At 42.4% G+C, this 18,613-nt stretch overlaps 1 protein-coding gene across 1 annotated transcript; it reads right to left on the bottom strand.

Annotated features, from left to right (window-relative positions):
• Positions 1-2,263: 2,263 nt before the first annotated feature.
• LOC111751219 (small nuclear ribonucleoprotein G-like) lies at positions 2,264-17,520 on the bottom strand. The gene has a single exon (XM_064288271.1). The coding sequence runs from the start codon at positions 12,333-12,335 to the stop codon at positions 12,111-12,113; it is 225 nt and encodes a 74-aa protein (XP_064144341.1). The 5' UTR covers positions 12,336-17,520; the 3' UTR covers positions 2,264-12,110.
• Positions 17,521-18,613: the final 1,093 nt, after the last annotated feature.

Here is an 18,613-nt window from a genome sequence, read left to right on the forward strand (position 1 = left end):
CAAAACAAGAACCTTGGATGAAAAGAGCAAAGCTCTTGTTTTGGGGGCGAGGGTATTGATTAACCTCCTGATTGGCAGAAATCAGACTTAGCGAGAATTATGAGTTCATTTTAGAAGACCAGAGGTAGAGGTGGCAAAATGGCGAGGGGCCCAGGCTCCACTCCCAGCCTAGTGTTTCTTGCTTTAGTGAACAGGTAAACCCCAGAGAGCAGCCCAAGGGCTCGGGATGGGGGAACTTGAAGGCAATGGGGAGGCATCCCACTTTCTGTGCTTCTTCCTCTCATACTGGAAAGCTCTGAGGAGGACTAACCCAGAACCCAGTGCAGTTGAATCAGGGCCTAACTCATGTCGCCAACCCTCCTGGCCCCATGACTTGAAAGATGGGGTTGTACCAGGAACCAGGGTATCATTTAGCTGAGCCCCTCCATTGCTTCCTCTTCAGTGCTTGTGCCTCTTCAGGATTTGGTTTGAATTATGCAAACCCACTTTTCCCACTAACACAAAATCATCTCATTAGCATCCCAGAAAATGTTCTGTGATTGCAAGAAGGAAAGCCACGATTGCCTTGGTGACTTTTGGAAGCTTTATTGCCTGGGCTGAGCGAGCAGTGAGAACCCCATCCTCAACTATCTGCAGAATATTCCTCTACATGGAAGTATCCTAAGGTACTTAGCCAGTTACCACTGATGGACATTTAGGTCATTACCGAGTTTTTTGCCATTAAAAGTAATGCTACAGTCCTTATGCAAAAAGCTTTGTATATGTGTAATGTTTCTTTTGGTTAGACAGATTTCTAGGAGTGGAATTGGATACCATCAAATTTCCCTTCAAAATGCCTGTTTTCATTCTTTACCGTATTTTATTATTTATATTTATAATAATGGTAATATTGATGTTTTATTGTAACAATAGTAATATTAAATAATAAATTATTTATTGAGGGCTTACTATGTGCCAGGTACTATATTAACCAAAAAACCACTTCATATGAATTATCTGATTTGATTTTCTTATCCATCCAGTGTAGTAGGTTCTATTATTATTCCCATTTTAGAGGTGAGGAAATGGAGGCCAAGAGAGTTACTTGCTTGAAGTCAGTAAGTGTCAGACCCACGCATTCTGACTCCAGAGTCCACGCTCCCATTGCTTCACTCAAAAGTGACCCCACCTTTATTTCAGGAAAAGAGAGCTTGGGTAAGAGACAGCCACTGGGCCTAGTGAATTTGGCTGCCTCTACTCAGGAAAGGAAGCCATTCTGAAGCTTAATGTTGGAAATATCATCATCTTGGGTCTTCTGTTAACAAATCTTTGGGTTTAGTGTTGATACAAGGACCCAAGGTCAAGTTCACAAGAGGATTTTACTCCAACTGTACCTATACAAGGAAACTCTGGTGGCATAGTAGTTAAAAGCTATGGCTGCTAACCAAAAGGTCACAAGTTTGAATCTACCAGGTGCTCCTTGGAAACCCTATGGGGCAGTTCTACTCTGTCTTATAGGGTTGCTCTGGTCGGAATCGACCCGATGGCAAGGGGTTTGTTTTTTTTTGGTTTGGTACCTACACAACCTCTTTTTAAAATACATAATTCATCAACCTTCCTCTCTCTTCTTCCTCTCATAGTAGAAAGCTCTATGGAGGATTAACAACATTTACTTAACCTCTGCCAAACAACTAGTTGAAGGGAATTTGTTCCAATTAAATTAACTAGCCATCTTGGTATACTGTCATGTCAGGCTATGAGCATCATGAAATGGGATGATGGGTTGATTCAGTTCAGGGTATACTTGGTGCCCTGCATTCCTCAAAACAGAGTCACTCTACAGGAGTGAAACATCATTATGAGAATTGGGGACCACCGAGCAATAGCTTTTTCCAGGCGTATTTGTTGTCCACGAACTCCTTTGAGTGGTGCTCAGTTCTCTGTGGGAAAGAAAGAGAAGCAGGAGGCTGAGGAAAGGGGTGAAGAGGAGGAGGCGGAGGAAAGACAGCTGTTCCAGCAAGTGGGGATATTTATTCCTTACTATTGCTAAGTGCTCTTGCTACATTCCAGTGGATGTAATAATCTCCTAAGAAAATACCAGCTTTGTGTCTCTTTTTATTTGGAAGGGCATGAACTTTCTGTATGAGACAGCCGTGACCATGTGGGGGGGTGTTTTGATCTGGGTGTCACGTACACTTTCTATATAAGGAAGAGGGTCATAGCTAAATCACCAGCCTGAAGACACACACACACACACACACACACACACACACACACACACACACACACGACATAGGCTCGGTCTTGGAGGCATGCCAGTCTGTAAGGTGGGAGATGATGAAGCTTCACTAAAATTGTTATGAGGTGGAGAAGATTGTACCTCTCAGAACTCCTTTCATGGAGATAATTGTGTGGGTTTGGAAAGAATACTTTGAAAGCCATTTGGAAGTGGGCGCGGTGAGACCCCAAAAGGGGTAAGCTAGAATAACAACAGATGGTCATTAAATGATCTTCTAAAGAGGGATCAGGTTAATTAAGGTCAGGGCTTTGGTGTCTATGAGCATGGTGTGTAGGGAGGAACACAGCCTCCAGACCCCGCCCCCCCGGCCACACACATACACCTGCTCCCATCATCTCCTCTAAATAAGTGTTGATCTAATATTTAAAGAATATCAATTTGGAGGGGGTGCCAAGTCACTATTCTTCTTGATGTGCCACGTTTCCCTCTGGTGTTCTAAGTATGTGCATGCGCCCACAAACACAGCACACAGTGACACTGGCACTAGCCTTCCATCTCTCCCTGCCAGTACCACTGCCTGCCATACGGATGCTCCCAGGAGTGCACCTAAAGGTGCACTCTGAGGCCTCTGAGGCCTTATGGTAAGTGCCAGGGAAGGAATTTGAGAATGATCCATGATCAACACTGTAAAGAGTCCAGACACAATCTCCCATCTTCGATGATCTCACACCTGTTTCCCAGTCCAGAAAATGGGTGTAGCCATAGCACTCAGGTAAAGACATCTGCTCATGTGCAGAGCTTACCAAACACCTTCACCCTGGTGGTTGGTATATTGGTGTTGACAGAGACCTTAATCAAACAGTTTAGTGCCTCTACTTGTCACAACAGCAGCAACCTCAGGATGTAGCCAGGAAAGAACAGGGGATAGGAGGAGGCAGAAAGAGAGGCAGAGGGTTGTTGTTGTTACCTGTCATCCAGTTGGTTTAGCCTCATGGTGACCCTACGTACAACAGAATGAAACACTGTCTGATTCTGCTCCATCCTCAAAATCATTGTTATGTTGAGCCCACTGTTGCAGCCACTGTGTCAATCCATCTCGTTAAGGGTCTTCCTTGTTTTCTCTGACCCTCTACTTTACCAGGCATGATGTCCTTCTCCAGAGACTGATCCCTCTTGATAACATGTGCAAAGTATGTGAGATATAATCTCACCATCCTTGCTTCCAAGGAGCATTCTGGTTGTACTTCTTCCAAGACAGATATGTTCATTCTTTTGGCAGTCCATGGTATATTCGATATTCTTTACCAGCATGACAATCAAAGGTTCCAGTTCTTCTTCAGTCTTCCTTATTCATTATCCAGCTTTCACATGCATGTGAGGTGATTGAAAACACCACAACTTGGGTCAGGCCCACCTTAGTCCTCAAGGTGACATCTTTGCTTTTTAACACTTTAAAAAGATCTTCTGCAGCACATTTGCCCTATGCAATGTGTCCTTTGATTTCTTGACTGCTGCTTCCATGAGTGTTGATTGTGAGTCCAACTTCAATCTTTTCTCCATTTATCATGATGTTGCTTATCGGTCCAATTGTGAGGATTTTTGTTTTCTTTATGTTGAGGTGTAATCCATACTGAAGACTGTAGTCTTTGATCTTCATCAGTAAGTGCTTCAAGTCCTCTTCACTTTCAGCAAGCAAGGTTGTGTCATCTGCATAACACAGCTTGTTAATGAGTCTTCCTCCAATCCTGATGCTCTGTTCTTCATATAGTCCAACTTCTCATATTATTTGCTCAGCATACAGACTGAATAAGTATGGTGAAAGGATACATCCCTGATGCACACCTTTCTTGACTTTAAAACATGCAGTATCCTCTTGTTCTATTTGAATGACTGACTCTTGATCCATGTACAGGTTCCTCATGAGTACAATTAAGTGTTCTGGAATTTCCATTCTTTACAATGTTATCCATAATTTATTATGATCCACACACTCAAATGCCTTTGCATGATCAATAAGACACAGGTAAACATCTTTCTGGTATTCTATGCTTTCAGCCAGGATCCATCTGACATCAACAATGATAACCCTCTTCTACGTCCTCTTCTGAATCCAGCTTGAACTTTGGCAGTTCCTTGTCGATGTACTGCTGCTTTTAAATGAACTTCAGCAAAATGTTACTTGCATGTGATATTAATGATATGGTTCGAGAATTTCCACATTTGGTGGGATCACCTTTCTTGGGAATAGGCATAAATATGGATCCCTTCCAGTCGGTTGGCCAGGTAGCTGCCTTCCAAATTTCTTGACATACACGAGTGAGTACTTCCAGTGCTGCATCCATTTGTTGAAACATTTCAATTAGTATTCCATCAATTCCTGGAGCCTTGTTTTTCACCAATGGCTTTAGTGCAGGTTGGACTTCTTCCTTCAGTACCATTGGTTCCTGCTCATATGGTACCTCCTGATATGGTTGAATGTCGGCCAATTCTTTTTGGTATAGCGACTCTGTGTGTTACTTCCATCTTCTTTGATGTTTCCTGTGTCGTTTAGTATTTTCCCCATAGAATCCTTCAATATTTCAACTCAAGGCTTGAATTTTTCCTTCAGTCCTTTCAGCTTGAGAAATGCACAGCCTATTCTTGCCTTTTGATTTTCCATCTCCAGGTCTTTGGACATGTCCTTATAATACTTTACTTTGTCTTCTTGAGCCACCCTTTGAAATCTTCTGTTCAGCTCTTTTCTTCATCATTTCTTCCTTTCGCTTTAGCTAGTAGATGTTCAAGATCAAGTTTCAGAATGTCTTCTGACATCCATTTTGGTCTTCTCTTTCTTTACTGTCTTTTTAATGATCTCTGGCTTTCTTCGTGTATGATGTCCTTGATGTCATTCCCTAACTCCTCTGGTCTTTGGTCATTAGTGTTCAATGAGTCAAATCTATTCTTGAGATGGTGTCTAAATTCAGGTGGGATGTACTCAAGGTGGTACTTTGGCTCTTGTTGACTTGTTCTAATTTTCTTCAGTTTCAACTTCAACTAGCATTTGAGCAATTGATAGTCTGTTCCGCATTCAGCCCCTGGCCTTGTTCTGACTGATGATATTGAGCTTTTCCATCATCTCTTCCCACAGATGTAGTCGATTTGATTCCTGTGTATTCTTCTGGTGAGGTCCACGTGTATAGTCGCCATTTATGTTGGTAAAAAAGGTATTTGCAATGAGTAAGTTGTTGGTGTTGCAAAATTCTATCACGCAATCTCCAGAATCGTTTCTATCACCAAGACCATATTTTCTACTACCGATCCTTCTGCTTTGTCTCCAACTTTTGCATTCCAGTCTCTAGGAATTATCAATGCATCCTGATTGCATGTTCCATCAATTTCAGACTGCAGAAGTTGGTAAGAATCTTCAATTTCTTCATCTTTAGCCTTAGTGGTTGGTGGGTAATTTGAATAATAGTCACATTAACCAGTCTTCCTTGTAGGCATATGGATATATATTATCCTATCACTAACAGTGTTGTACTTCAGGATAGATCTTGAAATACTCTTCTTGATGGTGAATGCAATGCCATTCCTCTTCAAATTGTCGTTCCCAGCATAGTAGACCGTAGGATTTCTGATTCAAAAAGCCTAATACCAGTCTATTTCAGCTCACTAATGCCTAGGATATCAATGTTTATGTGCTCCATTTCACTTCTGCCAACTTCCAATTTTCCTGAATTCATACTTCGTACATTCCATGTTCCAATTATTAATGGATGTTTGCCACTGTTTCTTCCGATTTTGCCACATCAGGAAATGAAGGACCCGAAAGCTTGATTCCATCCCCGTCATCAAGGTTGAATCTATTTTGAGGAGGTAGCTTTTCCCCAGTCGTCTTTTGAGTGCCTTCCAACCTGAGGAGCTCATCTTACAGCACTATATCAAACAGTGTTCCACTGCTATTCATAAAATTTTCACTGGCTAAATCTTTTCAGAAGTAGGTTACTGGGTCCTTTTTCCTAGTCTGTCTTAGTCTGGAAGCTCATCTGAAACCTGTCTGCCATGGGTGACCCTACTGGTATTTGAATACCGGTGGCATAGGTTCCAGCATCGCAGCAACACGCCAGCCCCCACGGAACGACAAAGTGACAAACACACGGGGGGAAGAAGCTGTTGGTCTTGTAAAATTCTATCAGGCGATCTCCAGCATCATTTCTATCACCAAGTCCATGTTTTCCAACCACCGATCCTTCCTTGTTTCCAACTTTCGCATTCCAATCACCAGTAATTATCAATGTGGTCTGATTGCATGTTTGATCAATTTCAGACAGAAGTTGGTAAAAATCTTCAATTTCTTCATCTTTGACCTTAGTGCTATTAACCAGGAGAAGAAGAGAGAAGGAAAAATCATAGCTTGTCAGAGCAAGCACCCAACTCTGTGAGCCAGGGCTGCTCCTCCTTCCTCTTGCTTCTCCACAGTAACTGTGCCAATAGGTACAACCCCACGTTCCAGATGGTGCTACCCTGACAGGAAAGGATGCCTAGTTGCACTTGTGCTGAACGTAATGTCTATGCAGGTCCTGGAACTGAGAACTGCAGTCTTTCAGATGCTGCCCTTTAGTATCAAAGGAGGGACCTTGGAATGTCTCCCAGAATGTTCCAATGTGGGCTTTTGAGTCACTAAACAGCCTTTCTCTTCTGGGAGACAGTGGCCAAATTTGGATCAGAACTTGGGTTTCCTAGAAAGCCATATTACCTTGGTCAAATCATTTCATCTCTTTGGCCTATTTTCTCATCAGTAAATGAGGTTGAGTTGGACTCATCTCTAAGTCAGTTTTCCCTAAAATTATTTACATGAACAGCAGAGAACTATGCCCTATTTCCCTTTTGAAGCTCCACAAGGCACATGAACATGAAAGCTCCGAGAAGTCCTGCAGGTAAGAAACTTGTTCAACTTTGCTTAGCCTACTGTTTCACTTCCCAATTTAGCTGACTGCAGTGTATTTTTTCATGGCTGTATACCTTTGGAGAAATGCTGCTCTCCATAAAGTCTACATGAGTCCAGTTCTCTTGGCATATCCCAAGACACAAACACACTCACATACATACACGTGTATGCACACACACACATGCAGATGTGCACACACAGAGGAAAAAGAAGAGGTGCAACTCTTAAGGGAAGTATCTTCACAGTCTGACACTCCTTTGCTAAGATCTTAGAATGTTAGAGCTGAAAGACAATCAAGAGATCCTCCAGTCTAGTCAACTGCACCCCTCGTTTTAGGGTATTTAGAGAGGGAACATGATCTGCCAAATGTTGCACAGCAGGATGGGAGCTGGGTTTCTGGTTTCTTCTGCTAGTATACCTTTTCAGCACACCTCATTGCTTCCCTCTTCTCCTATGGACAGTAGATGCCTTTTGGTGTGACCATCTGCCTTGGACACTCACGTTGGGGTAGATGTAGCCAAAGGTGTCTTCCAGTTTTCTGCATCAAGCTATAATATCCAGGGTAATTTTCGATACAAATGCTATCAAGGTGTCAGTCAGTGTACAAATATTTTTTGAGCATCTACTCTGTGGGAGGCAGTTTTGTTAGCACTGGCAATGCAGCAGCAAACAATATAACTTTCAAAGGGTTACAGACATTAACCACATGAACAAATAAATACACATGATAATTTAAGGCACTTATAATTGATTTTTTAAAAAGTGAGATTTGGTGATGTGGTGGGCAGAACTATGAAGTAGCCTTGGGGAGGATAATAGAGGCTGAGCAGATAAGCTTGGTGTGGGGAAAAATAGACAGGCTCCATCTACTATGTCCCCAACAGGACTCCACTGTGATGAGTGATTGTCACTACAATAAATAGTAATCATAAGTTACCATTTATTAAGTGCTCATTCTGTGTCAGGCACTGTACTAAGACCTGTAGATCCATCTGCTCATTTAATTCCTCACAGTGAAAGAGCCAGTACTAGAACCAAGTCTATCTGCTTCAAAACCCAGCCTCAGGAACAAACTCACTCCATTTTCCAAAGACAGAAGGCCCCACATTGCTCTTTTCCCTGGAGATGCAACATAGGGGTTAAGTGGTTCATAATGTTAACAGTTTTCCTCTAACAATTTCATCTAAATTTTATTTTTCACTTCATTCCACTACTCTGAGGTCTACCCTCCAGAGACCATCCCCTTCCCCAATGACACACACAAAATCAATTACATTGTATTATCTGATGCCAGTTGTGTTTATGCCTCAAAAGGAAGAAAAGTGTTTTTTATGAGTGGAGATTTTGTTTTTCCATTCCACTCCTTCCCGGGGTGGGGAGGGGAGGCAGAACACCTTTTCTGAAGGTAGACATTGTGTGTGGTTTTGGAGCTGAGTTGGCGAGCGGATACACCCCGCACCTTATTTATTTTCTCTTCTGTGGAAAGGTCTCGGCTGTTTTTCCTCCCAAATTGAATTCTCTTACTCTTGAAGGATGACCCAAGCAGAGAAATTTCCCAAACATCTGAAATCTGAGAAACTGTGCCTGGAATCCATGAAACTCTATGGTTTCCAGATGGGAGAGACCAGAAGAAGAGGAGGAGGAGTAGAGAAAGAAGGGTGGAAGGACAAAAGGCAGGGGGAAGCCTGAACTTTAGATCACTTCTGACTAACTTGTGAATGAAGCCAGGTCTTCTATTTGTTCTCTGAGTCTGCTATTTGACAATGTTCCAGGCCTGAAGATACGCAGCACATGGATGTGTCCTTGTGAAACTGTTCAGTGATTGTTAGGAAGTATGTCATTGTGAAGTTGTCTTTTCTGAGGGCAGAGACTGACCTCAGTACTCAGTAGCACAATGTAAAAGGAAGCCCATGGCTTGGCTATCAGGAGGGGCATAAACACTCCAGATGGATAGTCTAACCATCCCAGAAATGGCAAAAGACCAGACACTCCTAAAAATTTGGCTTTTCTACACTACTAAGCATATGTAGTGTGGACCTTGGGTGACCTAACTCTTCCTCCATATATTTTGTCCTCATGCTAGAGGTGGGGAATGGGGCTTACCAGGCAACTTTTCTTTGAGTAAATAGTAAGTATAGTTTGGCCACAAGTGGGCTAGGTGTGGTCTCAGAAGGAATGTCATTGTTTGATCAGAGAGGCCCGTATCTTCTACAGAAAATATGACAGTCTGGGAAAACAGATCAGAACTCACCTGTTAGCAAATGGGAAATTGGTTTAAGTGCTGAGAAACACCCATTTTTATTGTTATCAGTGGTTTCTTTATCATCCTCACCTACAACTGGCCTACTGACTTCCCCTATCTCCACCACCTAGTCAAAAGGCAATCTTGTTCCTGTCATAGTTTTTCCACTTGGAATAGGCTGAATTTGATACTAGGATATATATCCACCCAACTGGGTCCAAAAAGTCCCATAAACCAGAGTGTGTGGAGAGAAACCAAATCCAGAAAAGTTACTTCCCAGTGAACCCTCCAATCTCCAGATGTCTTAATAAAAATGGTCAGGCAGCAAACGATCACCCTCCAGCCAGAGTGCCACACTTGGACTCAATGTTTTCAAAAGCCAAGCAAAGCATTCAACCTCTTCTTAACTCGATCTCCTAGCCTGGGACTGTAAATGTTTGACTACACTCCAGCTTGGAGGAGAAAGCAAGCAGAGGTGAACGGATTATAATGACATCGCTTCACAGACCACTCACGTCGGGTAAGGAATGCAGGAACACTGCCTACCTCTTGAAGCTGAGCAGTGCTCAGAATTTATGAACTTCTGACTATGATGTGAATCTAGCATCTGAGCCAGACATTTTCAATGGGTAAATGGTGGACAATTTCACTCTCCCATTCCCCTCTTTTTCCTATTGCCAATTGTACTGTTCAGAAGTGAATTATGAGTTAATTCCTTCTGCTGTTAAGCGTGCCACAAAATGTTGGTCACAATGCAGTCATAAAAAAAAAATTTAGGAAAGAAATATAAAAAGAGAAGTAAATAGTGCTGTAGCAAATAACAAACACCATCACCACCAGCAAAAGATGGATGGGCATGAAAAAATCCTTGCTGTGGGAAGACAGTGGCCTGTATACCAAATGGAATGCATTTGATGAACTTAGATCATTTCTATATATAATTGATGTGGCCTTTGGGCTTTTACAACCACGCAGTGTTGAAAGCAGTGCATCATGGGAAAAAAGATAGCTCCAGTCACATGCTTCTTGGATTATCTTAGGGTCATCAGGCCAAGTTACCACAAAGTGCTCAATGATCCAGGGAAACGAATCGTGTCTTCCTTCATTCCAGGGCTTAATATATGCATTACATCACTATTAGAAGCAAGCAACTCTTTGGTTGATGACTCCAACATGGATTGAGGTCAAAAGTGGCCCTGGAGACCCAATTCCCTAGTGAGGAATTGCTATACAACTACACATGTCCTTTGCTTCTGAATTCTTTCTTCTCCTAGCAACAACTAAACACCAGCTTGCCAGGCTAGTATTGTGTCTACATAAGGTTTATTCTTCCTGCAGCGAAGAGTTGGAGAAACACAAGGGAGAATCTAATATTACAGCTTAAATTGTGTTACACCCAAACTTGTGAGGGTCTGGTTTCTCTTTTACCATACTCCAATTCTGTTATGACTAATGCCTGAAATAACTGGGCAGTCGACAGGGACTTAGAGATAACAGGGATGCTTAAGTGATTTTTATAAGTAGCAGTATTTGTTGGTTATTAGTTGTATTCATCACACTGGAAACTTGGCACTTCCATTGTTCATGCCATTATGTGCAAAGAATTGTAGCATGAAAGTCACTTATAAAGCTGTGGGGGCAAAAAAAAAAACTCTCCAAACACAAGAGGCTCATGGAACAATAAAATCTTAGCTAGAGGGGTGTATTGTTTTGTTTAGCCAGATGTTCTAGATAGTTACTAAGGGTTATTCCTTCTAACCACTAAGAGTTTATTACCATTTATGATACAAATATTTCTAAAACGTTTGCAATACACAATCTTGCCTTATTCTGACTGTAATTTTGTTTCTTCATGTGTGATGTTTAGGGTCATCATTTTGATTATAGTTATATTGTCCTATCACACAGTGAGGCTCTTAGCGTTGACTGAGGTGTGCATAGAGCTGTTTTGGGCACTAAATGCCTCCTTAAAACAGTGCTTTTTGGGCTTTTCAGCCCACTTAAAATTTTGTCTTTTTTTCCTTCTTGACCTTAGTTTCCTGTAGAAGTCTTTTTTCCTCCTTAAAATCAATCTACTGTAGGCTTAGAAACCAGGCAACCAAACATCTACCATTTTTTGTGAAGAATAAATAGGTTTTGAGGGGGTGCTTGCTGGGTAAAGTGCGTGGCCTTTCTCTGATGTGTTTCCTTCATAGTATTTATTTCAGCTGATCAGAAACTTTACTTGCGTACTTCCTAGTTTCCAGTCCATTTGGAATGGGTTGAGCAGTTGCTGTTGTTGTTAGGTGCTGTGCAGTCTGTTCTGACTCACAGCGACCCTACAGACAACAGAAGCACTGCCTGGTCTCGCGTCATCCTCACAATCATTGCTGTTTGAGCCCATTGTTGTAGCCATTGTGGGCTGAGTGGAGGTTCCAGATTTTTGCAGTTCTAGCTCAGGTACTCATCGTCGAACCACATGTTTGGATTTCAGGTTTAGGCTATATAGACAGGTGAAGCTGTCAGGTGGCTGAGCCCTAGGTAAACGAGTTGCTACTGAATCCCTAAAATGGTCTGAAACTTGTGGGCCATTTTTTTGTTTCATTTTTTGGGCTATTACAAAAGTTCATTTAACAAAAAAATTTAATATGAATATATGAGGCCTGATTTTTACATCATAGTAAAACAGGCCCTTTGGAGAAGGGACACATGGAAGTGAATGATAACTGGTAAACAGCCATTACTTACACTTGTTCCAAGGCTTCCAACATGTTACTATTTCCTTGTGTTACCACCATTCCAATTTCCTTCTTTTGTCCACTAGTTGCCACCTCCACACATTTATCTTTCACAAGATTCATAAAGGGACCAAGTCCCCACAATATTCCTTGGGCATGTCTGCCACCATTTAACTTCAATAACTTTTCATCCATAATTTTTTTCAACTTGGGCAGGTGAGCTTTGCTCATTGTGTCTTCTTGGAGAGTCCAAGCTGTCTTGAAACAGAATTTGCAGCCTCCCTCATGCTCTCGTGGTCAGCGGGTGTTTTTGCGGCTGACCAGTTGTGGGCCATTTTAGTAAGGCAAATGGTCTGCTCTGTCCATGATGGCTACACTCAGTAAATGAACTTGAAAACACGCAAGCTCCTTTTATAGTCCCTTTCCAAGAATATGAAGCTGGCCTAACATCAAGCTGTCAGAGGCGCCTTCAAAATGTTTAATTAAATTACAGACTCAGTGTCAAAGCTGGCTAACTTTTGAGGTTCTGAGACCATAGCAAAAGAAGCCATGTCTTTGCCTCTACTGCTGATTTCATTCTTTATAGCCTTGGAATAAAGGAGATAAAGCAAGTCTAATAGTCCCCTCCCTCTAAAAAGTACAATTTCAGGCGAGAAGAGGATTTCACAGGTATCCTTAGCCTTCTTTTCCTCACTGTACACTATACTTCCTATACTGTACAAAACAAGTCCTACCAAAGGGCAAATTCCTTTGCCCAGGGCCACACTGTTGGAGGTGAGGTTGTTTACCAGTGTATGGTGGAAGCAATGTAGCTCAGAGAGATGAAGAGTAGGGGTTTTGAAAAGCACTAGTCCTCCATTTAAACCCTGGCTTCCTACTTATTAGGGTATGACCTTGGACATGATACTTGACATCTGTTTCCTGAGAAATAAAATGGGGGATAATAATATTAGTCCTGTGAGAATAAGAGAATTAAAAATAAGTAACTAGGATACCGCATGGCCCAGGGAAGGAACTCACTAAATGGTAGTTATTATTGTTAACAAGGGGGATGATTTAAGCCTGGCGATTGCAATATTTAACAAGGACACACTCAATACAGCCAGGTATTGGCTATTGGCTTCAAGCAGTCTTTTGTTTTTCTTTTCTTTTTTGTGACATCTTTATTAACACAGGAAGCCTGACTTTCTGTTGGGTGTATCTAACTTTGGAGTCTTGTTAAAGCCAGGAGACAGTCCAGACAGGTTGCAATTGCAACCTCTTACAATTGTAAAGGAAATGGGTCTGTTTACCTGCAAGTTGGGCCAAGCAAGGATCAATGAAACAAAATAAAAGAGTTTTCACAGGGAAAGATATAAAATGAGAAAAGGCTGGGGGCAATGGGATGTGGTGGTGAGATGCTGGCATTTACTAAGTGGGGAAGAAAACCTCCAAACACATTGTGGTTTAGTAAAACACTGAGACTCCCAAGTGCTAGAGTGCTTGGTAGTCCCATCCCACCAGGAAGAGGTAGTGCCCTCTGCAATGGGGGAGGGAGGAAGGAGGGGCTAATGACTGCCACAGGAGACAAACAGTCTGCTTGCTGTCTTGGGCATGACACCAGCCTGACCTTGAGTGACTCATCTCCCTATCTTGGACAATTTTCCCAAAGTGAACAAAGTCCCAAGCTAACGGGTCTAATGAAGTCAAATGTGTTAAAAGGAAACAAATTGGCAGCCCTTCCAGACACACCTGCTGACGGGTTTTAGCAGGATTTTTAAAAAATTGAATTGGAAGGCCTTTAAGGCAAGGCTTGCACTTTCTCATTCACACGGTATCTACCATCATGGGTCTGTACCTTTGGCTCCTGAAGGCCTGTGAGTATATGACCCCTGGTTTCAATGCAGCCTCTGCTCCTAATATTAAAAACAGATTGGAATTGCTTAATTTACAACTTAATTCTACCTCTTCACCAATTATATGGTTAATCCAAGTTATAAAACTTTAACGTTACTTAAAAATATCATATAGAACCAAGTATTCTTTCAGTTATGACTCACTTTGCTCAGAAAATTTAACCTAGGAATGATGTGTTTTATTTTGAGGACAAAACTTGCTCTAAATAATAATAATTTTAAGTCTGTCCTCTTGCCACTTCCCAGAGATTTCCTAAGGCACTCCAGGGAAGTCAGGAGGAGTAAATTAGACTCCCCTATCTAATACACCATCACCTCCAGCATTACCACAGTCAAGTATGCAGAGCATCATGAATATTTACACGTAACAGGGTCCTTTGTGCACAACTCTGAGAGACAAATGGCATTTCCAGTAATAGTTTATTGATTTCCAAATGCACAGGGGCACTGAGTCTGAACATTCGGGGTAGAGGTAAATCTCTTTTACAAAATAATTTACAGTACGAAAATGATATACTGAAACGTTAACTCAAACGTGTAATTCCCTTGAAAGACTGTGTGTTCCCTTGTTTAACCTAAAGAGTGGAAGGGAAGATCACTAAGGAGGGAATGTGACTGCACAGGAAACAGGCAGAGGACTATGGATTCATTGGTTTTCTGCCCATGCACCTCAGTCTATCACGGTGGAGACTGTCAAGTGTAAATTTGCTGTCCCACAAAGTTATATTAAGCCCACCATGGGCTCAGTGGCTTTTTGCACCAGTGTGCACACAAACGTCTTCATTTATTTTCCTTTTCCTGGCTTTGGTTTATTCTTGTCGTTGTTCTACTGTTTCCAGTGTCTTCTCAGTTCCAAATGATAGTACTTTACCAGGCAGGTGCTCAGAGGGTAGGAACCACCTGGGTCTTATGGATCTTAGAATGGGGTTTCAAAAAACCGCTGGGTGAAGGCAATATTAATGGAGTCTGAGGCCTCCCCACGGGCCTTCTTTTCTCTTACGGCTGGGCTGCAGTCGATCCATAATAAGGTTTTATTTTAAAAGAAAAATCAGGACGGGCTTGGCACGCAGTAAACACACAACCAATTTCCTTATCAAAAAGCATGTATACGACAGCCATTAGGGACTAAGCACTGGGCTAGGTGCTGCTGTGGACACTGACTGAATAAACGGAGGGATATGGACCAAGATCTGTCCTTTATCTAATGGGTAAAGCTTCCCCCTTGCCCTCCTGACACTGATATAATTACCTTTCCACCCTCAAATCCTCAAACCGTGCTCAGAACTTGCAGGTGAATACTGATTTGGCAGAAATACATTTAAAGAACCAAAGGAACCTTACAGGCCACCCAGTTTACTCGTCTCTCCACTTTTTACAGCTTAGAAGACTGAGGTCCAGAGGGGCCAGGCCGTTTGTCAATGTGGTCCCAGTCAGCCCTAAAACCCAGGTCTTCAGGTTACCAGGCTTTCCACTGTACCACTTAACTCCGTACGCTTCCCATCATAGCCTTAATGTGGTGCTTTCCCAGAGGTACCATTTTTGACGGGATCAAAACTCTCCTCTGGTTTAAGTCAAAGGCACAAAGCCCTGAGTGTGGAATTCCAGGTATCAGCAGGAGAGTATTTTCTAGGTGGGGAAAGAAGAATTCCTAGGCCCTGCCACTACAACAAGGTAGTGGACTCTGGAGCTGTGCCCACAGGCCAGACTGGAGTGGTCAGACTCTCAGGTCACCAAAATGGCTCCGTATCCAAATCAGACATCTTGCAGTAGGTAGGTCTGGAGTGCAATCTCTCTCAGGCTGTCACCTTGGCTCAATGTTTTAGGAACTGACAACCTTTGCCAGGGAGTTGCTCTTCTTGTAAGCAAGCAGCTAAGCTCCAGTTATCTGGTGACACTTGTAATCAGGACTGGCAGTAACCTTTGCAGTGGTGTGCAAGAAAATGAAGTGGATGCTCTAAGTTTCCCATAGTTCTTAAATGGTGTGTGTGAGTGAGATAGCACACATATACATATCTATCTATATATGTCTCACTCTCTCTCTGTACATATATAAATAAAACCAGGTATTGGCAGGAGAGTTCAGAGTCACTGGACTTCGAATCGACATCCTCACAGAGTACAGAACGGGCTAGGTATACTAAGATAATGAGTATTTCCTTTTCTGCAGCAGTGTAACAGCAGGCATTTTCAAATAAAGTCAGAGTGGACAATAGAACACCTTTCACTTTTACTATTTCCGAAAAGTTCTGTACTCTTGAAGGCGTAGAAACATTTATGGAAGATAACACCAAAAAGGAATGGCTCCCCAAACTCCTGGAGTGGGCTCAAGTTTGCAACGTGTACTAAAAGCATCTGCTAAAGTGGAGGAATAAGGCCACCTTGACGACATTCCTGAACCAAACTACAGCCATTACACGTTATTGGAAAAAAGAATTCAGAAGGTAGGATGGCCAGATGACAGGGGGGAACCTGAGCCTTTCCTCCTTTTGTGTTTTTAGATCATTCCAGTAAAAAAAAGGCACACAGTGTGGTACAAAGGTCCTGCCCCCACAGTTAGGGAGAGCTGAGTTCAAAATCTATTACCTAGCTATGTAACTTGAGGGAAGGGACTCTTCTGCTTTGCATCTGTTTTACTATCTGAGAAACGGGGGCATAGGACAGGGCCTGGTTCATAGCAGGTCCTCAATATACTTCCCTTATCTGAACTGAGACTCCAAGCATGGCTTAGAATTGCCCCAGATTTAATGATATCAAATCAAAGGACAAACTCTTCTCGGCCTACAGACAGCCAACATTTGGAAGGCAGCCAAGGACCACTGTGAGTACCGATTCATTCTGGAGACATTCATTATCTGCTGGGGATTTTTGCAGCCTGCAGCCAGTCAGGACACAACTCTGAGTGCTCTAACTTGTACTGACCTGGCAGGAAGGAAGCCTCACGTGCTGAGTTTAAGGCAGAGCAGCATGCTGCAGCTCTGGGGGAAGCTGGTGCCACTACAGGGAGCCTCCGAGTTCTTACACTGATAAATGCTGCCGGCAGGAACTTAGAAGCCTGGGCAGAAGCTGCTGTGCTGTGTTTAATGCTTCCCTGGTTAAAGTTTTATCAGGTGCTGAAGACAGCAGGAGCCCATAAAGCAAATCTGAAATCTTTTCTACCTAAAAGCAAAAGTGCTTTCCTTGAGGATTACAGATACGATAATTTACTGAGACAGGTTGGCACATATTTTTATATTTCTGCTCACATCCACTGCATAAATGCTTGACTTCCCAAATACTGATTTAAGGTAATAACATATGATCAGGTATGGAGGAATCAATAATCTGTTCATTGCTAAGATAAGGCTACTATTTGGAAACTAAACACTAATTATTGGAGAAACGCAGCACAAGTTTCCAAATCCCAAAGTCTTCTTAATCTTATGATGCCTTAACGATGCCTTAACTCTTTCAAAAGCGGCCTTTGGTCCTTCTTTTAGATTAGTTTTGTTGCATATGGTTGGGGTTGTAATTGGTGATATGCCAAATTCTCCAGTCTCTGCAGATAGGTAAAGCACCAAGATTGTCTTAGCCATTTCTGGCCACCACCATTTCAGAGAAAAACACTTAAAAAAACAAAACAAAACAAAAAACAGCCTATACTCCCAGCCCCACATCTTCTATTTATTTAGTCAGCTGGGGTAATCCTAACCTAGAAACATACATGCCTGGTAGCTACCTGGCCTGAAGGGATAAATCATTTCACAGCACACACAGGACTGAACAACGGCATAAACAGGACTCCTACAGTAAGCAAGTATTGTTTCTGCCTCAAAGCCATCCCGCACACACACAAATTGGCTGGCCCTAAAGCTTTCTGATAGGTACACAGGTCAAAAAAGGGCAGGCAGGAAGAGGAGGATTTCCCCTCTAGAGGTTCCTTTGGGGCACTGGATGGCTAGGCACTGGGGTAGCAGCAACCCCAAAGCCAAAACATGGTTCCACGTGCACTTCTCCAAAGTGAACATCAAAATACCACTAAAGGCAGAGGAGGGAGAACACATACCTTCATTTGAAAACAAGAATTACCTCTGAGGTCTCCATTTTTTTCTTAACGGTTCATGTGTGTACATTCTATTTCATAATGTAATTGTCTGTTTCATATAAAAAATAACATTGTCCCCTTACTCCAAACCTCTTGTTGACTAAGACTGACAATTCAGGAAGATGCAAGTTTTTTTTTAGCTTGTAGTTTTGTATTCGCCTAGCACATCACTGCTTACTTGGGGGTGAGAGGCTTGCTTGTAAGAAAATGTAATTTGGGAATGGGGAGAGGTGAACAAGTCCAACCATGGGTCTGTCTCTACTCACATCTTGTAAGAGGAAGAGAACCAAGGTGGGGGGTAGGAGCCGATCCCAAGGTCTGTGGGTGGGAATGCTATGAGAAGAAGGTTCCCGCTGGAGTATAAGGATGGTACACCTGCTGGCCATCTGCTGGGCGATGGAGCTCAATTCAGCACCACGAAGTGGCAAGAATTCTCCCTACATTGCATTTAAGCCAAATTAGGCTAAGCAGGGAGGCCAAAAACCTACACTGAAAATTCCCATTTGGTAATATATGTTCCAGTCTTTTATGGT

This window comes from Loxodonta africana, chromosome 7 (genome assembly GCF_030014295.1).
Source record: "Loxodonta africana isolate mLoxAfr1 chromosome 7, mLoxAfr1.hap2, whole genome shotgun sequence".
Taxonomy (NCBI): domain Eukaryota; kingdom Metazoa; phylum Chordata; class Mammalia; order Proboscidea; family Elephantidae; genus Loxodonta; species Loxodonta africana.